At 42.8% G+C, this 25566-nt stretch overlaps 1 protein-coding gene across 2 annotated transcripts; it reads left to right on the top strand.

Moving 5' to 3' along the window:
* The first annotated feature begins 12463 nt into the window (after window positions 1–12463).
* Window positions 12464–25263, top strand: LOC133442123 (protein NLRC3-like). 2 transcript variants are annotated; one of them, XM_061720068.1, is made up of 8 exons: window positions 12464–12504; window positions 13375–13561; window positions 13964–14085; window positions 14394–16182; window positions 17252–17428; window positions 19244–19417; window positions 19561–19734; window positions 21841–25263. In XM_061720068.1, the coding sequence occupies exons 2-8, from the start codon at window positions 13413–13415 to the stop codon at window positions 21842–21844; spliced, it is 2589 nt and encodes an 862-aa protein (XP_061576052.1). In that variant the 5' UTR covers window positions 12464–12504; window positions 13375–13412; the 3' UTR covers window positions 21845–25263. The 2 variants fall into 2 exon arrangements, with proteins under 2 accessions (XP_061576052.1, XP_061576051.1); XM_061720067.1 differs by having other exon boundaries at window positions 14391–16182.
* Window positions 25264–25566: the final 303 nt, after the last annotated feature.

Below are 25566 nucleotides of genomic sequence, written 5' to 3'. Positions count from 1 at the left end.
TTCCTCATCGACCACATTTTTAAAGTGCTCAAAACTGTCATAGACAACACCATCAAAACCAGAAGTGGTTGATTTCTTTGTTGCCGGGCAGAAGGTGAAGATTTTCTGGCTGCTTCCTTCGGCTTTGTCCTTGGAGGGCGTGTACCTCTTATATATTGATGTATATGAAGCGACCGGTAACCATGGCAACATAAACGCGTTCACTGCCATCAACGCCAAACTCCATAAGCGGAACGGAGACAGCTAAACGGACAACGGTACAAAATACTATACTGCTTATGGAAAACTCAAGTTGCCACAATTATTTACATCTCACAGCGTTTGCCGAGACTTCGGCGTAGTTTACACAACACATAAATACGCCAGAATCGGATTATGAGTCTGCCAAGTCGTCAATGTGTTGCGTGAATGCAGCGAGGTCGCCATTGAAGTGTAAGCTACGGGGCCTCATACACGCCAAACTGCCGCTAGAAAAGCAGGGTGATGAAGAAAGTTTAGATACAATGTGAAGGAGATGATGCTTGGACGTAAAATTGAATCCTGTGTATAAGTGTCACGCCACTTACTATTCGGCTTATAAACGGTAGCGTTTCAATACAGATTAATCAATATTTCACTCAAACTGTCCCCTGATAAGTAAAATGATCACTGCAAAAACTCACAATCTTAACAAGAATATTTGTCTTATTTCTAGTTAAAATGTCTCATTTTAGTGTGACCAGGTGTTAATACACAAGACCCAGAATAAACTGGAGCCAGAGACTGCTATATGAAAAAATATAGATTTTATTCACAATAAATATATGGGATCAAGGCTGCATCATTAGGGAACTGGTGCCGAGTTACACATAAGAAGAACTGTCCCAAAATACGTAGGCAAACACCACTACACACAATCCAAGCCAGCTCAAATCAAACTGTATGCCACACTCAAGTAAACCTACTCACAGCAAGCTAAGGTGACTCAAACCACACAATAAAGTGCATCTGCAAAATGGCTACTCGACCACTCAGTCCCTCTTTTACGCAGCCAAAAGCCCAACATGAAAAATAAATAAACAAAAAGATGGCCCCGTTCATTGACTAGTTAAAAGCTCTAAAATATGTTAAGTCTGGGAAAAACAGTGGTTGGCTCCTCCAGTAATGTCCTTGTTTGAAAACTAAAAGAAACAAAAGCACATTAATATACAAAAACAAACTTCAGAAACATTCTACAAAACATGTGCAATTTATATACAAGTAAATATACCTTGCTAGACTGGAACACTGTCCCTTCCCCCAATCAGAGACATCCAGGTCACTGGAATCTGGTTTCTTGGCTGATGTGCAGAAACAATCACTCAGTTTTAGTCCCTCACCAAACATGAAAAAGCAAATGAAGCACCAAACAAAAGCTCCTTCAGCTGCTCTCCCTCAGGTGTGTCTCAGTGCAGGAAGAGAGGCCCAGGTGAGCTTTCCGCCCCTTTTATAGACTCCGCCCCATGATGCCAATGCTAGACTGCCTGTTACCTTCCCTTCCACATTAGTAAAAAAAAAAATCTCATTACACTTAAAACAAGACTCATCACTGGAAAAAAGAACAATTTTCACCTGTTTCAAGTATATTTTCACTTGAAATAAATAGAAAAATCTGCCAGTGGAAAAAGATTTTTTTGCTTGTAATAAGAAGATAAATCTTGTCCCACTGGCAGATTTTCCTACTTATTTCAAGTGAAATTTTACTTGAAACAGGTGAAAATTGTCAAATAAGTTATTTTTCTGGTGATGACTCTAAATGTTGAAATAGCAGTAAAACCACATTCATTGATGAAATGACATAAGGGATGGAAAGGAGGGATGATTTTACAGGGGGGATGATTTGGACCGTTTTTATTTCAGGGGGGATGATTTGGACCGTTTTTATTTCAGGGGGGGATGATTTGGACCGTTTTTATTTCAGGGAGGGATGATTTGGACCGTTTTTATTTCAGGGGGGGATGATTTGGACCGTTTTTATTTCAGGGGGGGATGATTTGGACCGTTTTTATTTCAGGGGGGATGCAATTTTTCCTTATTGTTTTTTTAATCCAGCAGGTGTGCGTGATGCCTTTTACTCCGACAAAGCCTCCTCCCACGCCTGTGCTCCAGGAAGACTCTCACTGACACTGAGTCCAGTTGAATAAAGCTTTTGTTGCACATCATCAGCTATTGTGCCAACGACAGTCCGGTCAGTGATCCAGTCAGATTTCACAGTTTCAAGCTTCCTCCTTCAGACCGGGATGCAATGAAGACGGCAGACATCTGAGAGCACCAGGGCAGATCTTGTAACAGAGTCAGACAGTATGCATCATCTTTTACACTCAGTAGAATTACATGCCGCTCAACAAGCAGTATGCTAGTTATTGCATATTGAACTGGCAGTGTGAACACAGCTATAGAGACCAATGCATGTGTTAAATCAATATCACTGAAAGCAATTGGAACTCATTCGTACAAGAAGAAAAGCTGGCGTTTGGTTTTTTTTGGTGATGATAAAACTTTAAATACAGTGTCATCCACGACAACTTGTGTGTGCTAAAATGTAACGATTAGATAGCAACATCATGTGTTATTGGATTGGTATTAAAGTCTTCAAATCAATGGGAATAACTCATAAGAATGCTTGGTAAAATGTTTCGACCTGAGCTGGAAGACATCTTCACATCAACTCAATGCATAATGTGTTGTTTTTGATAATACACAAGCTCGTTTTTTAACCTCTCATTCAACACCCGGGTATTGTAGGTGTTGTTTTTTGAAGCTTTGCACATGTAAAATAAAGTGTTGAACGCAGCTCCCTGTCGGACACTTTTTTTGGAACCAGCATGAGTTGGAAACGTCTTCAAATTCCCTCACATGGCATTTTTTGTTGTTAGATTGCCATTACAGTTATAATATTTTCATGGTCCTGTGGCAAAATAATTTCCCTACTTCTGCTGTGCTTTTAAACAGCTGTGTGTGTCTGGTTTTCTGGTGTTTATAATAACAAGAAAAGAAATACATCTTCACTCTAATGTGCTCCATGAAAGAGCATTTGAACGCTACGCGTCTGAAGCTGGAGCTGATTTGCTGCAAACGAGGATGAATGTGCACATGTTCCCAAACGTAGCAACAGCGCCCTCTGCTGGTTCATGGCGGTATGGTCGTAAGCGGCAGCTGCGGCTTCACAACTGTCTTCTATACGCACTTACCGAGTGTACTGTCACGTTTGTGTTTGTTTCATCATAACTGAACAACACAAACATCCGTATGCTGTCCTTTGACGACCGACTTACTCCTTAAAATAAATGGATGGCGCTCCTATAGTTTATTTCTTTAGTTCAGCCACTTATAGGCTCTGCAAAGCGATTTAGCCTTTTTCCTATTCACCCGTTCACAGCCTCTTATTTTAGACACTCGCGCAATGTGACACCAACCCCCGGTGAACACGTGGGAGTGAAGTGTCTCATAAACACCGACACACGGCAGCTGCAGAGTTTCAGCTCCGCTACAATCCACCAGCTCCACTTGTGAAGGAGCTCATCATCAGTTGCCACAAGACATCCAGAAGTTGTTTCAAATAAAAGAAAATAAACACAATCTCAGGGGAATATGCAATTTAAAAAAACAGCATGTACGAACAAAAATCAAAACCTATTGTGTATCAGTGAAGGAATTAATCTGTGGAACAACTGCAAAGATGAAATTAAATCATGCAAATCACTAAGTAAGTTTAAACAAATCTTTAAAATCAATACTCTTTATGGATACAAAACGGAAATGGACACATGAACTGACAGCCAGTGACCAAAGTGCCTTGCTCAGCTGAACCACTTTTCCTTTTCTTTTAGAAGTTCTACAAACTGTCCCCTGAGGTGTCAGACTGTCATGGCCGCCGTACAGACGTGTCTCGCTCAATGATTGGTGGGTTGAGTGCTCTCTCTGCTGAACAGAGCTCAACCATTGGTCGGCATAGGGACTTGGATGGGAGACTGCCTGGGAATACCAGGTGCTAAAAGCTTTTTCAACCAGCAGTGAGGGCTAGAGCTCAATGTACCCACACATGTTTCAACGTGGTAACAGCGACCACTCACATGTAAAGTTCACCTTTATTGTTTCATCATAAAAAGCCAACACTCTGGCCATGCTCTTGAGTGAATCTTTGTGTGTTATTTCACAAACATGAAACATTTCATTTATAGAAAAACATTGTGTAAGTTAACTCTGAAATATAGTGAGTAGATTTCAAACAATCTCCCGTTGGTCCTGGACTATATTTGCAGAGCCAGCCCAAGATCATATAGTTTGAAACGTCTTTAAAAATCCCAATAATTGAATCAGAGAGTCTGCAGATAATCCAGACGTGTTGTTGTCAAAGTTCTAATGTTTTTCCACGTGTAATTTGAATATCTAGGACTTAACTGGGTTTCTGCAGTAACTGCAATCAGAAGTGATCTGATTTTCATCACACGACACAATAATAGACAAAGAATGTAATAAATCTGAAAACACAAATATGCAGACTGGATGTTTGGATCTTCACGTGACTTTCAGCAGGTGGTTAGCATGTAAGGCAAGGCAAGATTATTTGTATAGCACAATTCAACACAAGGTAATTCAAAGTGCTTTACATCAACATTAAAAGCGGCAAGACACAATTAAAGCAGCACATTGTAACTTTCAGCTTTTGTCTCCTTTGGACAAAAGCGGTAGTGCTTTACCAGTAGTGTGGCAGGGTTCCTACCATCCACCTCAAAGTTACATAGTGCCAGTGAAGGCAACATAGACCCCTCAGACCATGACAGAGGTTCATTAAACCTGGTGGAAGTTGATGTACCATCACGATGACTCTGGAAATATTATACTAAAGTGGAAAAGTTACATTGTGCTGCTTTAAACAGTAAATAACAAATAAAATTAAATAAAATGATAAGAAAAGAGGTAAAATAATAAAAAGCACAGGTTGTTAAAAAGTAAGGGCAGTAGATCCAGCAGGTTCATCTCATTCTTGTAAAAATCTATGTATGACTTCCTCATGCAGTATTCTATGTGACGTCATGAACGACATCACGTGTCTTTGACGACGGTCCGAGGCTGCAGGAAAGAGGATTGGAACGTGTTTGTGAGTCTGATGCTGGAACTGATTTGCTGAAAACGATGATGACACTTATCAAGTGTACTGTAGCGTTTGTGTTTTCTTCATCTCAACTAAACAACACAAACACCTGCATGCTGTCGTTTGACGAGCGAGTCTCTCCTTAAAGTTTACCAAAACCTGTGAGAAAGAGTTCTGGCTTTTGTGAATAAATGTAAAATGATTATGCAAGTAAAATGATTATGCAAGTAATTCTGGCTGTAGTTTTGACAATCACATTCAATAGATGGATCCTGTTCATCCTGCGTCCTGTTTTTCAAGAGGAAATTAAATAAAGATAAGATATTAAGATAAGATATTCCTTTATTAGTCCCACAGCGGGGAAATTCGCAACAGCGGGGAAATTCGCTTGAAGGCTGTTCTTGGCTCAAATAAATTACTTATTAAACTTTAACAAACTATTTATTAAACGACAAAGAGACACGCTGGAATGCAGGAGGCTGGCAGGCAGGAGTTTGTACCGGGAATGGTGGTCTGGTTCGTGGGTGTGCGCTGCTGCCTGTTAGTCCATGTGTGGGCCTGGAGGTCTGGCTCCGGGGACGACCCCCGATCTAAGCCCCGTTCAGCTCGGCTCTCCTCCCCGCCAGCCTCCGGTCCTCCGTTTCCGTGCTCTCCCGTTCCAGTTCTGGGTCCGTCTGCCTCCGGGGACGACCCCGCGGTCTCAGCGCCACTTGGCAGTGGATCTAAGCCCCGCGATGCTCGGCAGGCCTCCCCGCGAGCCTCTGGTCACGCTGGTCCGGGGTCTCTCGGTCTCCTCCACCGTCCCAAAGACCCCTGGACCCCATGCTCAAACACCCAGCTCACCGGCTGAACCCGGGGGTCTTCGGCGGATTTGTGTCCGGGAATGGTGCGCCGTCCTCGGCCTCGCTGGCTGACAGGTGCCCCCTCGTCCCTGGAGGAAAAAAGTCAAAGATACTCCGATTTAAACCAAACTTTATACTTATAGGCACCCATAGGGTGATGTTAAATCTGGGGTATAGGCTTCCAGAACCTCACGGTTCCCCAGATATAGCCTATAACATTTCTATTAAACTTTACTACAAACCTATTTCATTGTGTCCCAAATGCTCCAAAACGTGCTCTAAACCAGGGGTTCTTAACCTTTCTGACCTTGGGGCCCAATTTTTTCAGTACAGAGTGGCCCGGGGCCCATTAAATATTAACACTGTATAGCAGGGGTATTCAACTTTAAGAGGTCCATTTAGAGAAAATGTACTCAAGCGAAGGTCCAGAACATCATAATAAATAAATATATATATATATATATATATATATATATATATATATATATATATATATATATATATATATATATATATATATATATATATATTCAAGTAGCCTCATAGTTGTATCAACATCTGCATCTGACTGTTATATTAAAAAAGTACATATTTGCCCATTAACATGTGTAACTTCAATTACACATATTTCTTTCTCTTAAAAATAAAATAAATGTTATTTTATTTTTCAAATGCTATCTTATTTTATTTCTTTACCAGCAGTTTGAATTTCTCCTTTTCTTTGTTAATTGTCTCAACACATTTGTATAATAAATTAATATAAACACATCTTAACAATTTAATACAATATACAATACAACTTTATTTATAAAGCACTTTAAAAACACCAACATGGTCCAAAGTGCTGGACAGGCAAATAAAAGACAACACACCATATGACACAGGGCACATAAATAAAACAATCATGATAAGTTAAGTCAATAAAAAGGATAAAATAGAAGATAAAAGAATAAAATACTAAAAAGGATAAAATAAGCACAACTGTCTTGCTAGGTGTTAAAAGCCAAGGAGAAAAGGTGGGTTTTAAGAAGAGATTTAAAAACAGACAGAGAGGAGGCCTGTTTGATTTGCTGAGGCAGGTTGTTCCATAGTTTTGGAGCTGCAACAGCGAAGGCGCGGTCCCCTCTGAGCTTTCTATTAGTTTTAGGCTCTCTCAGGAGCAGCTGATCAGCTGACCTGAGAGAGCGACTGGGGGAATAAGGGTGTAGGAGCTCAGAGAGGTACGGCGGGGCAAGACCATTCAAGGATTTAAAAGCAAATAAAAGAATTTTAAAATGAATCCGGGACTGTATGGGCAGCCAGTGGAGGGAAGCTAAAATGGGGGAAATTTAACAGTTTTGCAGTTTTTCTTTCTTCCCCTCTTATAATCTTATGCCCCCACTTTCTGTCGTTCAGTGAGAGAACTGAGCTCTAATTTCTCCTGTCAGGAATCTGGGCTGGATGGTGTCAGGTTCTCATATGTGGAGGTGCTCATTGTTGAGCCTGAAACGATATTTAGTTTTAATTATGTTAATTGTGGAGAAAGCTGCTTCACAGCTGTATCTGGACCCAAACATGTTTTAAGATGGTCAGTTTATTTTTCTGTGACTTCAGTTCAGACTTGAGTGGATATGTTTGATGAAAAACTTTGTGTTTTGTTTCAGTGGCGTTTCACTTTTGCACTTTGAACGCCACGGTCTCTGAACGTATGAGACACTGGTTTTGTCCCAGTGGGAAGACTGAACAGGATGAATTTGTCCATTCCGGGTTGAACTTTCCTTTCCACCTGTTACGTTTCTCATCTCTGTAAGAGTCAAGCTAATTACTTACTAAGTAACTTACTAAGTTTTATTTAGATTAATAAATTGTCAGGACTGCGCGTGTCGGGTTTCATCCGAGCCTGATCAGCTGAGACGGCTGCAGCTCTCTGGCCGCTGCAGCCGAGTCAATTTCCGATGCTTTTGCGAGCCCCAACAACAGTCCAGTCCAGCAGACACATCTACATGTACAATCCTTCAGCAGTAACGATGGAGCCCACCGCCCGAGCGACACCGACCTCCCCGGCCGCGGGGACGCGTCGGGAAAAACGATCACGCCGCGCTCGCTCGCTCTGGGCGCAGACCCAAGTAATCGATCCCTGATCCTGGCGGATCTAAACGTACTCTGTGCAAAATGAAGGATTTTCTCTATAAATACACACCTTTTCTCTTACTATTAAACGTACAGCTAGCTGAGGGTCTTCTTCTCCTCATTTGGTCGGGAGTTGCTATGCAGTCCCGCGGCCCTCGCGGCCCACACGTACAAAACTGATTTTTTTTCGCGGCCCACTAGATGGCGCTCGCGGCCCAAGTGTGGGCCGCGGCCCTATGGTTAAAAATCACTGCTCTAAACCACTTTCTGGAAGAACTTTCTCGGACGTGGCACTTTGTACTTTTCTCCATTCGTGGTCCGCTTCCATGTTAGTTCTGAAGTTCCCACGTGGTGCTCACTCACGGTTCATAATATGAGTCCGAGACCACCAGGAGAGAGTTTAGAATATTCTGGAGGGTAGAACGGCGTCGTTCGGCCCGAGTTTTGACCGCTAAATCGCTCGGGTCGGGACTTCCAGCCGAGGACCGGTGATGGATGAACAAGTGTCCGATAACGATGCACCTTTCTCGGACTCGGTCGGCTGGAAGTCCCGGTCCTCGGCCCGGTTGTCATGAATTTTAGAGGACCTCCAGCGGGGTCTCTGGGACCCCAAAGATGCTCATCCACGGTTGTTTCACCTCTCCAGCACCTTCCAGGAATGAGAAACCAGCCATCAGCCTGTGTGTGCAGGACCTCACAAACTGTCCAAAAACACATTATTATGAACAATTTCCCAGTGTGTTTTAGTGTCCTGACACGTGTTTTGAACCACTGACTGCGTAAACAGCCGAGGATGACACTTTGTCTTGTTTTCTTTAGATCAGAAGCTCAGGGCATGGTATGGCTCTCTCGGTCCGGTTCTGGGTCCTCTGCCTCAGGGGACGACCCCCGCGGTCTCAGTGCCATTTGGCAGTGGATCTAAGCCCAGCGATGCTCGGTGGGACTCCCCACGAGCCTCTGGTCCAGCTGATCCGGGGTCTTTCAGAACCTCTCGGCCTCCTCCTCCGTCGGGGAACGCTCACCGAACCGATGCTCACCGTCCCAAACACCCCCTGGACCCCATGCTCAAACACCCAGCTCACCGGCCCAACCCGGGGGTCTTCGGCGGATTTGTGTCCGGGAATGGTGCGCCGTCCTCGGCCTCGCTGGCTGACAGGTGCCCCCTCGTCCCTGGGGGAAAAAAGTCAAAGATACTCCGATTTAAACCACACTTTATAGGCACCTATAGGATGATGTTAAATATGGGGTATAGGCTTCCAGGACCTCACGGTTCACCAGATATAGCCTATAACATTTTCTTTACACTTTACTACAAACCTATTTCATTGTGTTCCAAATGCTCCAAAACGTGCTCTAAACCACTTTCTGGGAGAACTTTTTCGGACGTGGCACTTGAAGTGTATCTATAGTGGAGGAGAGGGGGGAAACCCCGCCACCCGATAGACCAGAGGCCGACAAGGAAGAACCCTGAACCCAGGCCACCCGCAACCCCAAAGAGGGTGGGTGGAAACCCCCCCCAGCAAAGCCCTGCCCCCTCCCAGCGGCGGCCGAGGGGACCCGCGGGCCCCCACGACTACTGGAAGAGGCAGAACCCACAGCGGTGGACCGGGATCCGGGAGAACCCTGTTGTTCATTGGCATCACCTGTTAAGTACTGCGTTCCTGCAGGGCGCATTCTCTCCCTGGTATTGACCTGGAAAGGCCCTGTGTCGGCGTGCTCCGGTTGTTTGGCGTGCTCTGCTTGGTGTCGGCGTGATTATTGTGTGGTCGTTCGCAAGGTAAGTGTGGGTGTGCCAACGTTGTGCAACGTTATGGCACATTATGGTGTAACAACCGCCGTGATTATGTTCTCAGTGTTGGCCGTGTCAGTTGGGTTGCAGCTGGAGGAAGTGTGGTGTCCCCTCTCTGCTGTTTTGCAGACTGGGACTGGATCGTGAGTTTTAAAGCTCTCTTTATCAGTAAGCATGCTCTTTTTTATTAATCTTTGTTGGCTATAGTAGCCCTATGCTAACAGCTGTTGCCCTCTGCTCTGTCCTGCTGTAGCTGCGGAATCTGCAGCGGTTTTGTCTCTCCTCCTGCGCTCTGAGGATGCACCGCTTATTGCTGACCATCACGGCCATCTAAGTTAAACCTCCGCGGCCTCCAGCCTTGGTGCAGCCGCTCGGTTTCCACTCTGTCTTCCACACCATTGTGTTGTTTCTGGTTTCTCTCCACGCAGCATCAGACTGAAGCCCCACCGCAATTGTTGTGTTGTTTCTTTGTTTGTTGGTTTATTTCTTTGTTTATTTTTGATTAATTATTCATTTGCTTTCCGGTTCCTCCTTGGGCCAGCTGTTTAAAGCATTTTTCTTTCTGTTTATTTACTTTCTTTTTTTAGTCGCATCTGGTTATTTAGTTTAGTTTTATTTTGGGTACATTTCTGATTTTGTTTATTGAGCTATGGGTTGTCACCCAAAGCTGCGTTATTATTTAAGTAAATTTAAGTATTTGTATTTACTTTAAAACAGTATTCTTTATGTTGGTGTGCATGTGGGTGTGAATGTTTGAGTGTTTTAGAATTGGCCATTTTAAATATTTGTATAACCCAACCCTCGAGTGTCACTTCACCTAATTTAGATTCTTTTCCCCTGGACAGGAGCTGGGTAGTGCGTGGCAGACTCCCCATCTCACATCCCTTAAGTTGCTGTGGCACGTGGTGGTTTGGTTTGTAGTATTGTTGTGTGTTTTAAGTTTCTTTACTCTGTCCGCCTCCCTGAGTTTGGCCCTGTTCCCCCTTTTTTTTAGTTTATTTCCCCCTTAACTTACTGTGGTTTTAGCAGACACTCGAGTTGCAGAGAACATGTTAATTTTAAATCTAGTAAACCATTGTTAAATAATTTATATATTTTTGGAAGTCCGTCTCATGTCCTCTTTTAAACATGGTGTAACGAATCTGTGTGACCTCATAGTAGACCCAGGACCGAGTGGAGTTTATTTCCTGGGGTGCAATTCCCCAGGTGGCGTTGTTGGAGAACTTCCCCCTCTGCACTACGCCTCGCCACATTTGTGCAGTGAGGTATTTATCCATCCCAGAACAAAAAGCAAGGACCTCTCTTTTGAGAGCAAGCTACATGACAACGTGATAAATTGTCAATCACACAAACCCAGTGCTTTGTGGGTCAACGACCCTGAAACTCGTCAGTCTGGTTGCAGTCACATGGGTTGTTAGCATGTTCACATTTTACTTTTAATGTATTTTTATTCAAGGTGAAGCTGGGTCATGGAGGTGTTGGTTATGAATGTATGAACAGGTTTTGTTGTCCAGCTTCACCCTTTTGTCATTGGTATGAACCAATTCCTGACGACCAGGTTTGAAGTCGGGATCTCAGGATTTTAGACGGACACAAGCAGCTGTAAGGTTTGTCCCCGACACACACTGCCCCCCTCTCCCTCTGCCAAAAACACAAGTCTGTTTGTGGCTCAGAACAACTTCACGTAACGTGGTCCAAATAGGAAATTGGCGGACAACGTCACATCATGTAAGACACCAAAGAGACATGTGCTCTGTTCAAAACTGCAGGGGAGGTTTCCTCCACCCAGTGGTCACTGAAAGTATTGGAGGCCTGAAGGCCGCGATGCTAACGTTCCTGGGAACCAGAGGAGAGGTGGGGGAGAGGAGGCTGCAACGCAGACGCAGGTGCAGACGCAGACGCAGGTGCAGGTGCAGGTGCAGGTGCAGGTGCAGGTGCAGGTGCAGGTGCAGGTGCAGGTGCAGGTGCAGATGCAGGTGCAGACGCAGGTGCAGGTGCAGACGCAGGTGCAGGTGCAGACGCAGGTGGAGGTGCAGACGAAGGGGCAGACGCAGGTGCAGGTGCAGACGCAGGTGGAGGTGCAGACGAAGGGGCAGACGCAGGTGCAGACGCAAGTGCAGACGCAAGTGCAGACGCAGGTGCAGACGCAGGTGCAGACGTGGGTAGAAATGGGCGGTTCTTAAAATCAGCTGTTTGCTATTTATCATTCTGTCTCCTAAAGTCTCTGTTTCTGTGTCATGTTAATGTTTTTCAGAACAAAGTTATTTATATTCTAGTTTTATTCATTCACTGATTTCTTAATTCAAACAAATTACATTGATCAATGATAAATAAATCAACATTAAAACAGTTTGGGTTTATTGTACTGTTACTTAAATCTTATTCTTAATTTAAATGATTTAAATGATTAAATGATTTAAAACCACAAACGTGAAACTTTGATGCAGGTTGAAGCTTCACTCGTGGATTCTGCAGGACATTTACACAAATGTGACAGAAACCAGTGTTTTGGTCGGAACCGTCTGAACTCCATGTAATAAAAACGTGTTTGGACTGAACTTTGCCCTCTGACAGTAAAAGTGTTAAACTTTAACTTTTCTAAATTGCTTCTGATTTCAGCAGATGAAGCTGCGACGCAGTTGGAGCAGCTGGTGAGTAAAACCTCCCTATTAACTGCAGGAACAAGTAACTCGGTATTTTGTAAGAAGTTGTTTAAGAACCAATTAATGAAACGTTTTGAAGTTTCTTCTGTCATCAAAACGTCTTAGTTTAGTTCCTGGAAAGTATTCCGTCGTTCCTGGAAACACCAAAGTAATGAGAGAAACATTAGACGACAGAATAAGAAGGTTTGTAGTTCCGGTTTGATTGTGTTTTTGAGCTGTTTTTATTTCATATCTTTATTTTTCCTGTGATATTTTACATTTTAACACCGTGAAGGTTCAAGTTAATAAACGTGGCTCCGTGACGCGTTCAAGGAACCCTGGTTTAATGATTAATCCATTTATGATCGACACCATAAACTTCTGCAGGGACTTTATTATTAAACTTTGACCTTTTCCTCTGATTTAGCAAATGTTTAACTGTAAATAAATCCTGCAGCAGGAGGAGCTGCAGAAGTCGTTTACAGAAATGTTCAGGCTGATTTTAAGGTTTATTTATTCCAGTTACATCACACGTCCATCCGTCTGGAAAACACAGATTTATCATAAACAGAACAATGAACTTAATGTGGAGCCTTTTTCTCAGTCAGGTGTCAAGCTATCATTTTAGTTTTTATTAGTTTTAGTCACGTTCATTCTCCTTTTAGTCGTGTCAAGTTTCAGTCGACTAAAAGTCTATTTTAGTCAGAATTGTCCATTTTAGTCTATTAGAGATGACTCTCAGTTTCAATTCTCTCTTATCGTCAGTATCAGTAAAACCTCTTTCTTCAGCCTCAGGAGTTTAACAAAGTCATTCAGGAAAAGTGGGTGAAAGAATGTATTTCATGACTAGTGGTGTTTTAATAAAGTTTGTTTCTACAGATTCAAAGGTGGTGAGTGTTCCTGGTTCATGTCTCTGAATGACTGAAGTCCAGAAGATGGATGATTGTGTGGAGGAAGAGGAGGAGAGACCAGAGTCTCCAGGATCCATCAGTGTCTCTATGAAGAGTGACCGGTCCAAAGATGAACCTCCAAAATTCAGTGAAGAACCTGGACCTTCAGACACAAAGTGAGACAACTGTTGTTAACTGATCTTATGACTCATCGTGACTTTATATTTTCTGTATGTGCTGGTTTATTTGAAGTTTTAGTTCTTACTTATTCCTTCTGGTTCCTGTTTTTCCACCACGGAGTCTTCTGTGTTCCTCAACCACGAGGTCCTGCTAGTTCAGAGAGCAGAGTGGTTTTCTGCATCACTCTGTGAGAGGATTTTCCTAATCTTTGCAATATTACGGAGATGGAAAAATGCTATTTTACAAACCTGATTAACATATGGTTTAAACGACAAATCCTGATGGAAAACAACACCAAGGTTTCTCACAGTTGCACTGGAAGCCATCGCAACACCATCTAATCCCTTCCTAAGATGCTCTGGACCAAGAATGATAACCTCTGTTTTATCTGAATTTAGAAGCAAGAAATTTCTGGACATCCAGTCCTGGATGTCCCAATTGTTTGGACGCCGGTTCTTCAGACGGAGCTCAGACCAGTCGGCTTCAAAAAATCTGGGATCCAGAGCAAGTTCTCCACAAGGTGAGACCGTCCATCCGTCTGGATCTGGACCCTAGTGGTCTGTAGAGGACCTGCAGGTCTGGATCTGGACCCTAGTGGTCTGTAGAGGACCTGCAGGTCTGGATCTGGACCCTAGTGGTCTGTAGAGGACCTGTAGGTCTGGATCTGGACCCTAGTGGTCTGTAGAGGACCTGCAGGTCTGGATCTGGACCCTAGTGGTCTGTAGAGGACCTGTAGGTCTGGATCTGGACCCTAGTGGTCTGTAGAGGACCTGCAGGTCTGGATCTGGACCCCCCCTCTGACCTCCTCTTCATTGTGTTTTTCAGCAGATGCTGGTCTGCAGCAGGTCCTAGATGAACATAAGACCAGTCTGAGGAGCAGATGTGAACATGTGACTGAAGGAACTGATGAACCAGGAAGTAGAACCCTCCTCAACAGGATCTACACGGAGCTCTTCATCACAGAGGGACTGAGTGAAGAGGTTGATACCCGACATGAGGTGAGGCAGCTGGAGACAGCTTCCAGGATGAAGAGCCTCCGTGACGCTCCAATCAGGTGCCAGGACATCTTTGAAGCCTTACCTGACCAACGTGGAGCCATCAGAGTGGTTCTGACCAACGGCGTCGCTGGCGCTGGGAAAACCTTCTCGGTTCAGAAGTTCTCTCTGGACTGGGCCGAGGGCTCGGAGAACCAAGACGTCACCGTGGTGATTCTGCTCTCGTTCAGGGAGCTGCACCTGATCGGAGATGAGCAGCTCAGTCTTCTCAGGCTGATCCAGGTTTTCCATCCATCGTTCCAGAAGCTCACAGCAGAGCAGCTGGCTGCCGGGAAACCGTTGTTCATCTTTGACGGCCTGGATGAAAGCAGACGTTCCCTGGACTTCAACAACGGTCCGGTGGTGTCTGACGTCACACAGAGCTCATCGGTCAACGTGCTGCTGACCAACCTCATCCAGGGGAACCTGCTTCCCTCAGCTCTCATCTGGATCACTTCCAGACCTGCAGCAGCCAATCAGATCCCTCACAAACACGTGGACAGGCTGACAGAAGTACGAGGCTTCACCGACGGCCAGAAGGAGGAATACTTCAGGAGGAGGTTCAGGGATGAAGAGCGGTCCAGCAGCATCGTCTCCCACATGAAGACATCCAGAACCCTCCACATCATGTGTCAACTCCCGGTCTTCTGCTGGATCACTGCTACAGTTCTGGAGCACATGTTGACCACAGAGCAGAGAGGAGAGCTGCCCAAGACCCTGACTGACATGTTCTCCCACTTCCTGCTGGTCCAGACCAAGAGGAAGAGGAACAAGTACCAGGAGGGACGTGAGACGAGTCCACAGGAGCTGACGGAGGCTGACAGGGACCTTCTCCTGAAGCTGGGGAGGCTGGCGTTGGAACATCTGGAGAAAGGAAACATCATGTTCTACCAAGAAGACCTGGAGCAGTGTGGTCTGGATGTCCCAGAGGCCTCGGTGTACTCAGGAGTTTGTACCCAGATCTTCAGGAGAGAGTGTGAGGTCTTCCAGAAACCCGTCTACTGCTTTGTTCATCTGAGCATCCAGGAGTTCCTGGCTGCAGTCTACGTGTTCCACTGTTGCTCCACCAGAAACACAGATGTGCTGGAGAACTTCCTGGGAGGAAACTACAGACACTCACCTCTGGATGACTTCCTGAAGAGAGTCATGAAGAAATCCCTGGAGAGTAAAAATGGCCACCTGGACCTGTTTGTCCGCTTCCTTCATGGTCTTTGTGTGGAGTCCAACCAGAGACTGTTAGGAGGTCTGCTGAACCAGACGGAGAACGATCCAGAAACCATCCAGAGAGTCATCAACAACCTGAAGGAGATGAACACTGACAGAATCTCTCCTGACAGAAGCATCAACATGTTCCAGTGTCTGGTGGAGATGAACGACCTCTCAGTTCATCAGCAGATCCAAGAGTTCCTGAAGTCAGAGAACAGATCAGAGCAGGAACTCTCTGAGATCCAGTGTTCAGCTCTGGCCTACATGCTGCAGATGTCAGAGGAGGTTCTGGATGAGTTGGACCTGAAGAAGTACAAGACAACAACAAGGGGTGGATGGAGACTGATTCCAGCTGTGAGGAACTGCAGAAAGGCTCGGTGAGTCCAGATGGATCAATAACACCATCAGTTAGCGTAAATTAGCAGTTTAGTTCTTTAAATCTGGTTTTGATCTTGAAAATGAAAACTTTTGAAGTCGGATGTGTTTGTTTTATTCTGGGTCACCTCAAGTCACGTCAACCAGAGGTTCATGTTTCAAACACTTGATGTAGTTGATGTTTCTGCTGCTCAGAGATGAATCTGTGTAACGGAGAAAGATGAAACATCAGAACCACTGGGGGGTTTTGTGGACACATGTACTTGGTCAGAGACCTTAGTTCTAGTAACTCTGGTTCTGTGATCTCCTGCACCGTCCTGTAACTCCGGTGGGGGTTACTTTCCTCACACTTTAAGAGGAGAGCAGTTGGACTTGTTATTGGTTCCTGAAGACTTTTCTCCCTCATCCAAGAGTCGACACAGATATGAAGGCTTGAAATCCCATGATCCTCCATAAACTGCTGGTCGTACCAGACCGAGACTCTAGATGGAAAAGCTCTGAATGTGACGAGTGCAGCTTCATTGATTATGAATGAACGTTTGTCTGAGACAGAAGGGGACAGGTGTTTGTGTTGTTGCTGTAGAGGAGAGCAGCATGAAGACGTTTACAGCTTCATACGAGAACTGACGTCTGGATATCAGAGCAGAACAGCACAATTCAGTCTCCTTAATCAATCTCTGATCAATGCTGAAGTCTCTGTGAGAGCAAAGTCTCCTTTAAGAGACCTGAACACAAAATACAAGAAAACTAATCCAGGAGTCAGAAAAACACTAAATACAGCTTAAAAGCTTGAACATCTTTTATCTACTTGATAGTTGATACTTGATAAAAGTTCAGCTCCACACTTGTTCACTTTCATTCAAGATGTTCAGAGTGAATAATGTCCAAGAATAAATGAGTTTATGTCCTAAATCCGATGTTTTCAGATGACTCTGACAGACGTAGACGTTAACGAAGCCGGTTCCCTCCTTCATCTGCAGATCCAGACAAAGTCTGCAGATGTTACAGATGTTCAGTCTGGCTTTAACTCACACTTTATTACAACTGACATCATGTTTTCTCTCATCACAGATTTGTTAATTGTGAACTCTCAGACACTCACTGTGAAGTTGTTGCGTCCGCTCTGAAGTCCAACCCCTCCCATCTGACACAACTGGACCTGAGTCATAACTGGGACCTGGAGGATTCAGGAGTGAAGGTTCTGTCTGGTGGACTGGAGAGTCCAAACTGTAGACTGGAGACTCTGAGGTCAGTTCATGGAGACGTTTACACATTTATCCACTTATCATCCTCCAAACATGTGACTAAACTACTTTAATTCTAAACATTTTCATGAAATATTTAATATCTGATATGAAGAAATGTTTGTTATTTTAGAAGGTTTCGTGTCTATAAAAGTCTGAAGATTGTTATATAAGAATATTTTAGGTAAAAACAGGAGAGAAACCAGTTTAGATGTAAACAGGAGAGAAAGCGGTTTAGTATAAAAGTAAGAAAAACTTAAAAAAGTTTACTAAGCATTAGCCCAGCACATCAGGCCAAAGTACATGTTTGATAAGTACTTTGTACTTTCTTGAGTGTGTAATCTGCAGTTTCCTGAGTCTGAACTAGTTTTAAAACAGCTGCAGGTTTTGTCATGAGTTGATTTTACAGAACCCAAATGCAGGAAACCCAAAGGTGACGGATGGCAGCAAAGTCCTTTATTTAACAAAACATAAAAACCCAGAAAAAGTCCTCTAACAGAAATGAGAGAATGGTGAAGATGAGTGGGAGGCGTCAGACTGACAACCAGCCGGGACTGAAAGAGAGCAGGAATGAAGACAGACGGACCAACAGCCAGGAAGAGACACATGTCCTCTCAAGGACTGAGGAGACACAGGTGCAAACAATCAGGATGGACGGGACCAAGGGGAGTCAAACCCTGAATTCCAATCTCCCCCTCACAGACTCACACACTTACAAACGTAAAAACCAGCACTGCTTTAACAGCTTCCATCATGATCACAGCGGACAAACAAACCGTAAACTCATGACGCTGGAGACGTTTCTGTCCATAATGAGACGTTCTGAAGCCTAAATGTCCCTTTCTCTCCCTTTACCAGCAAATCTCCACTTTGGCCGGAGTTTTCAGGAATGATGGTTTTTGGAGACTTTGAGCTTCGTTTTGGTGTAAACGAACGGCTAAAACTGATGAAAACAGCAGCGTTGTTGCTGCGTGTAAACGAGGCCTCAGACCTGGACAGGTTGGACTGACGGCTACAGGTGGAGCGTCAAAGTGATCGTCCTGACAGGAAGTGTCTTAGATCCTCCCGTGGGGGTTTAATTCAGAAATGTCATTTAATCAAGCAGATCATTAGTTGTTCAAGCAAAGACTTTTCAAGTGCAAGCGATACAGAACCTGATGTTTAGTTTCACACAGACTTCAGAATCTGTTGAATTAGTCTGATAAATATACATAATTCAATCATTCTTATCTTTAACTAAAAGTAACATATTAACTGATAAACTCAGTTGTAACAGAATTATTAGGTGTTTGCAAGTTAAGTCAAATTATAAATGACACATTACTAAAAGTAAAGTATTTTAATATGTTCTGCTCTCAGAAAACATCATTTGAACTCTTTATAACATACAAGGATCATTATGATAAAAAGCTCAGGAATCCTGCATAAATGATATAAAACTGGACACATGATATAAAGTCCAGCAGTTCTCCACAGATCCATTCTGGTGTTAATAATTGCTGCTAGATCAGCTTCTGATCTCTAAACTGCTGCTTTGGATAATATTTGAACATCAACACTAATCAAAAGGATTGGTGTGTATGTTGGTGTTTTCATCTTAATCTAGTGTCAGACTTGGACCAGAAAAGCTCAGGATGTTCAGTAAAGGTGAACATGTCAGAGGAACAACCAGGAACCCACATCATGGATGTAACAAAAGTGTAAAAGCTGTTTTATAAAGTCCAGATACGGTGGTGACCCACATGGACCTGATGACAACGTTGATATTTGAAGAAACACTTCTCTGATGAGACTGGAACATGTTTTACTTTCTCTTCAGGTTGGAGTGGTGTGATCTGTCAGAGATCAGCTGTTCTTCTCTGGTCTCAGCTCTGAAGTCCAACCCCTCCCATCTGAAACTTCTGGACCTGAGCAGGAACGACCTGCAGGATTTAGGAGTGAAACATCTGAGTGGTTTTCTGGAGAGTCCAGACTGCAGACTGGAGACTCTGAGGTCAGACATGTTTTAGTTGTGTGTTCAGATGAATCTGATGTGAAAGTTGTGTTGACACTAACCTGCAGACATCAGGCTGATCTGCTGATCCACACTGACTATCTGACTGCTCTGAGTTCTTCTTCTCTGGTGTCTTTATTCAGATTGTGGCGCTGCGGTCTGTCAAAGATCAGCTGTTCTTCTCTGGTCTCAGCTCTGAAGTCCAACCCCTCCCACCTGAAACATCTGAACCTGAGTCACAACGACCTGCAGGCTGCAGATGTGAAGCAGCTTTCTGATCTGGTGGAGAGTCCACACTACCAGCTGCAGACTCTCAGGTCAGTGGAGGTTGGACTCGGTTCTGCTGCTTCCAGAAGTTTCCTACTAAAACCAGTTGGTATCAAAGATCAGTGTTTCCAGTGAAGCTGCAGCTTCTCAGCAGCTGCTTTCCTCATGAAGCTGTGAGAGGAGGATGATGACAGGCTGCAGGATTGGACAGAAACACAGAGACAGCAGTCGGCCAATCAGACGGTCCAGATGTTTGTTGTAGACCAGTGTTGTGCTGGTGTTCACGTGTCCAGAAAAAAAGGAGTATTCTATGGAGGAAGATAACTTCCAAAAAGATGTGTCCATGTTATAACTATTCGTATTCGTAATGATAAACATTTGTATGTAAATAAAAAAGTTGTAGACAAAATTCTGCTGTCACACACATGAGTCTGATAAATTATTAGGGTTAGGATTGTTTTTATGTGAGTATGAATCTAAAAGCTGTGAGTGTAAACTCTTCTGAATACAACTCTAATTTCTACCACTACGAGTCTTCACTGTGAACACAAATTCAAGTTTATGGGTACGAGTCGAAAAACTGTTGAAATGATGTCACAGGCAGATAACAGCATAGACATAATATATATATATATATATATATATATATATATATATATATATATATATATATATATATATCCCTCCTCACAAAAATAAGGAAAATAGAGAAACATATTTTCTCATCAACAAAACACGTTATTTAATTTTCTGAAAAATGGCAAGAATAAGAACTTTATTGATCCCACATAGGAGTAATTCATGTTATATCTGCTATAGAGAACAAGGTAGTGCCGAAAAACAATATATATCCCCCTCACAAAAATAAGAAAACTATAGAAATATAAAATAATATAGAAAAGTAGATCAACAATTTTTTAAATAACAAAATAACATATTTGAACCATTTTTCAGACAATAAAATAACATTTGAACCATTTTTCAGACAATAAAATAATTGAATAAATCTGAAGAATAGTCAATATGTTATTTTGTTTCTTGAAAATTTAAAAATATGTTTTGTTGATGAGAAAATATGTTTCTTTATTTTTCTTATTTTTGTGAGGAGGGATATATATTGTTTTTCGGCACTACCTTGTTCTCTATAGCTGATATAACATGAATTACTCCTATGTGGGATCAATAAAGTTCTTATTTTTGCCATCTGAGAAAATTAAATATATTATATTTGGTGTCTAACTGTTTCCCAAGTATATTAGTGCGTGTGTGAATGAATAAATGAGACGTAAAACGTTAATTTCTTTGTAGAAAGATGCTTTGTGAAAATAAGTCCATTTACTTGTATTAGTTTACAGCGCAGTCTTGCCACATCCAATATGGCGGCGACGTTGACGCCATATTGGATGTGGCAGTTGATGCTCAGCACTCGATGGGGTGTCTACGTTTATATGTACTGTATATGCTGTTATCTGCCTGTGACGTCATTTCAACAGTTTTTCGACTCGTACCCATAAACTTGAATTCGTGTTCACAGTGAAGACTCGTAGTCGTAGAAATTACAGTTGTATTCAGAAGACTTTGCACTCACAGTTTTTAGATTCATACTCACATAAAAACAATCCTAACCCTAATAATTTATCAGACTCGTGTGTGACAGCAGAATTTTGGGTACAACTTTTTTATTTACATACAAATGTTTATCATTACTAATACGAATAGTTATAACATGGACACATCTTTTTGGAAGTGATCTTACTCCATAGTATTCCAGCTGACGGCCTTCCAGGATGTTCAGACACACAGCTGCTCCACTGCAGCTCTGAACCCTGAAGTCCTGGATGTGCTGATGGAGGGATCTCTGCAAACACTCTTTTATCTGCTCTCTTCTTTCTTCTTCCCTCTACAGCTGATGGAGGGATCTCTGCAAACACCCCTTTATCTGCTCTCTTCTTTCTTCTTCCCTTTACAGCTGATGGAGGGATCTCTGCAAACACTCCTTTATCTGCTCTCTTCTTTCTTCTTCCTCTACAGCTGATGGAGGGATCTCTGCAAACACTCCTTTATCTGCTCTGTTCTTTCTTCTTCCCTCTACAGCTGATGGAGGGATCTCTGCAAACACTCCTTTATCTGCTCTGTTCTTTCTTCTTCCTCTACAGGTGATGATGATGAGAATCCAGGACAGATGAGTCGTGTCCTGATCGTCCTCAGAGTTGAAGCAGAACCAGTTTGTGTGGACAGACTCTGACTGGACCGTAATGATGAAGATGATGATGAAGGAGATGTACATAGTTTCTGTATTACAGAGTTTTACAAACTTCTCATATATTCATTTATTTCATGTTAAGTCAAAAAGTCTTTATTGTTATTATATTATTGTTAAAAAAAACTGTTCATCAAAATGTAGCCTTTAATTTGAACTTGAGTTTCGTTCGACATTGTTTCTCAAGCTCTTCGTCTAAAGTAGTACGGAGGAGGTTTCTACTACTAATGTACTGACGGATAAATGTCTGCGCTGCCGCGGCGGAGCTGCTCAGCAAATCAGCCGTCTCCTCCACCGAGTCACATGACTCCCCCGGAGTTTTCTTTTTAATTACATGTTTCTGTTTCATTCCAAGTTTTCCTTTTGTTGTTGTCGTGTTTTCAGCTCATCAGGTTTTTAAAGTTTCTCTCCGCGTCACTGATGAAGAGAGAGACTGAAGAGATCTGTGGAAATAACGTTTGTCATTGAAATACGAAACACAAATGAACTTGACTTGGTCAACGAATGTTCCTCAGTTTGTTCCAGTAAATATTGTAAATGTTTTCTGGATATTACGATGATTGTTAACACTTCAAAGAAAGTCAAAAATCTTCAGTAAAACTTGGATCTTTTCTCTTGTTCAGTTTACTTTGGTTAATAAGTGTTTGTCTGTGATTAATCTCAGTACCAGGAGCAGCACCGACCATCCCAAGTAACTTTTTATTCTCTTGTTCACCATCAGCACAAATCTGACTTTTATTTCATAAGAAAGATCATTTATCACTCTCTTTCTTTTATTTATTGTAATACTGACATATATTACAATCTCATTTTAGCACAAATTGCACAAAATACTTGAATATGTGTCAGATATGAAGAAAGATCCCAAAGGTTTAAGCCAACATTGATGAACTGAGTTGAGTTAAAACACATCAGAATCACCTTTATTGGCCAAGTTTGAACTTTGCCCAACAAGGAATTTGACTCCAGTTATTTCACTCACTGTACCCAGATTTAAAAATAGCAAACAGTAAATAAACAAATGTGGCACTTATTAACATATATATGTCATGCTGAGTGTCAGGCTGTGTTTAATCGTTTTATTGTTTTGGAATTTTAGTGTAACATTTTATTTGCAGCATGTTTTGTCTAGTTATTATTGTTTGAAATGTAACTTCTTCTGTTTTTGAGTTGGCATGCAATTACCTTTTTGTTTGAGTTGATTAGACACAGCTGAACACAATCAACTGAATCCTGACAGACAGCTGCAGTGGCCAATAAACCACTGCAGGCTGGCCCCCCTAGACCAATGGTGAACGAGGGGAGGGTTTCCTTCCCCTTATATATTCAAGGCAGACATTCAAGCTGGGAGATTGAACGGACGGACAGAGGCCCATGAGGGACGAGAGTTGACGAACAAGAGTGGATGGACTGACGTACAGAGGCCCATGGGGGCCCAGGTGGTTGGGGAGCCCCCGGCGGACTCGGACCGGGGATCCCTGTTGGCGTGGGCCAACAGGGAGGGGGCACTGGAGGACAGTGAGCCCAGAAAGACTGAGACTGTTCATCTTTAACCTTTTTTAACCTTTTATGGATTGGCCATTTTAGAAACAGTTCTATTTTTAGTGACTCCCCCACCCCTGATTTTATAACCGTTTTGCACAATAAATGTTTGTTGCTGCACCCAGGTGCTTTTTGTTGTGGGTTACTAAGCGCTGCTCACCCTCGAAAGTATTTAATTGGGGACTTGAACCACCCCTGTGACATATACAATTAAAAAACTGAAAGGTGCAGCAGTGTGATGTAGATATGATTATTGGAAGGTGCATTGTTACAGCATATGATAGTGTTACTATAATTACTGTTATTTTTAGGGCCCAAGCACTGACAGTGCGAAGGCCCTATTGTATCTGAAGGATTTTTTTTCCCTCGTTTTTCTTCTGGCGAAATGAGGGCCTTTTTCCCCCTAAACGTGCCCCAAAAGTCACCAAATTTTGCACCAAGCCAGGCCTGGTGAAAAATGTGATATTTCATGGTTTGCATTAATGGGTGTGTCCTAATGGCTCAACAGCGCCCCCTAGAAAACTTTGTGCCTCAAGCCCCACAATACAGTTTGACGTACATGCAAGAAAATCGGTACACACCTGTATCATGTCACAACTTAAAGAAAAGTCTCTTGGCGCCATGGCTGAAACCCAACAGGAAGTCGGTAATTTATGCCATTCCTTTGGCCGTTAATACGGCCCGAACCGTGACGTGCACCCAGGTGTGTTACACATCAAGATGCGCGTCTCAATGCTGTGATGATGCGCATTACTTTTCTCAGTCAAGAGCGTTACCGTGGCGATGATTATCTTCATGTGATTGGTTGATATTTGATATTCCCTATTTTCTGCCATAACTTTTGAATGGTTTGACTTAGAGAGTCATGGTGGTGTCATCGGACTCGGGTTTGAGTGCTTGACCTTCATTGGTGATAATTACACATGCGAGGGCCCGTTCATCGCTGCTTGCAGCTTTAATTTCATTTGTTTCAGGACTGTACTTGTCTGACCTCTTTGAAAGGTTAAAACACACTCTGATCAAACACTGGGGACGTCATTACATTCACCGATTTAATTGGGAGCGAATGTTCTGGTTCGGTACCGGTATTAGAAATAAAAAGATCAACACCAACCTGCTTGACTTTGTATTAAGCCATGCCAGATTAGTGGTCAAACTCAGGAGAAACTCTGCTCATTTTGAAGGGAGGATGGTGGATGTGTGGCTAATATTTTAAATCTGTTTTGAAAAAGGATTTATTTCTGATTCTGAAACATGACCCGAAATGAAATGAAAAAATGAGTTCATTGATATGTTTGTTGAAGGGAATACTTTAGTTGAAGTAACGGCAGGAAACAGGCTCATGCTCCATTTCTAATTTTGCTTCGGGATCTGTTAACAGTATTAGAACCAACCTTTTTTTTCACTTTGGAAGTATTTTATAGTTTTTGCTTTGAACATGACTGTGTGCAGATGGAAATTTATTTGGAGATTTGAATGTTATATGGCTTGTTTTATTTACATTACTTTGAAAAGTAAGTGGTGGTGGTCGGAGGGGCCGTTTGGCGCGATATGGCAGCCACGCTTCCGTCAGTCTGCCCCAGGGCAGCTGTGGCTACAAATTATAGCTTACCACCACCAGTGAGGATGTGTATGAATGAATAATGATCTCTGTAAAGCGCTCTGGGTGCCTTGAAGGGCGCTATATAAATCCAAGTCATTATTATTATTATTATTAATGTCTTGATTGTGACGGAGATCAAAGAATGGAAAGTTTTGTTTAAAAAGCGATAATGCATGAAAAGTTTTTAATGTAAAGTATTTTTTTCATAATAAAAGATTTTAAAAAAATGCGCCCGATCTCGTCTGATCTCGGAAGCTAAGCAGGGTCGGTTCTGGTTAGAACTTGGATGGGAGACCACCTGGGAATACCAGGTGCTGTAAGCTTTTTCAACCAGCAGAGAGCGCTAGAGCTCAATCTACCCACACGTTTCAACGTGGTAACAGCGACCACTCACATGTAAAGTTCACCTTTATTGTTTCATCATAAAAAGCCAACACTCTGGCCATGCTCTTGAGTGAATCTTTGTGTGTTATTTCA

This window comes from Cololabis saira, chromosome 4, assembly GCF_033807715.1.
Source record: "Cololabis saira isolate AMF1-May2022 chromosome 4, fColSai1.1, whole genome shotgun sequence".
NCBI classification, from domain to species: Eukaryota; Metazoa; Chordata; class Actinopteri; order Beloniformes; family Belonidae; genus Cololabis; species Cololabis saira.
This window is presented reverse-complemented; position numbering and strand designations above follow the sequence as displayed.

What these genes read in the sequence shown, in the direction of transcription:
- LOC133442123 (XM_061720067.1), top strand. Translation starts at nt 13,413, where the DNA reads ATGACTGAAGTCCAGAAGATGGATGATTGTGTGGAGGAAGAGGAGGAG. An exon ending in CAGAGCAAGTTCTCCACAAG is followed by an intron (nt 14,086 to 14,390) that starts GTGAGACCGTCC and finishes TGTGTTTTTCAG; the next exon opens with CAGATGCTGGTCTGCAGCAG. An exon ending in TGCAGACTGGAGACTCTGAG is followed by an intron (nt 19,418 to 19,560) that starts GTCAGACATGTT and finishes GTCTTTATTCAG; the next exon opens with ATTGTGGCGCTGCGGTCTGT.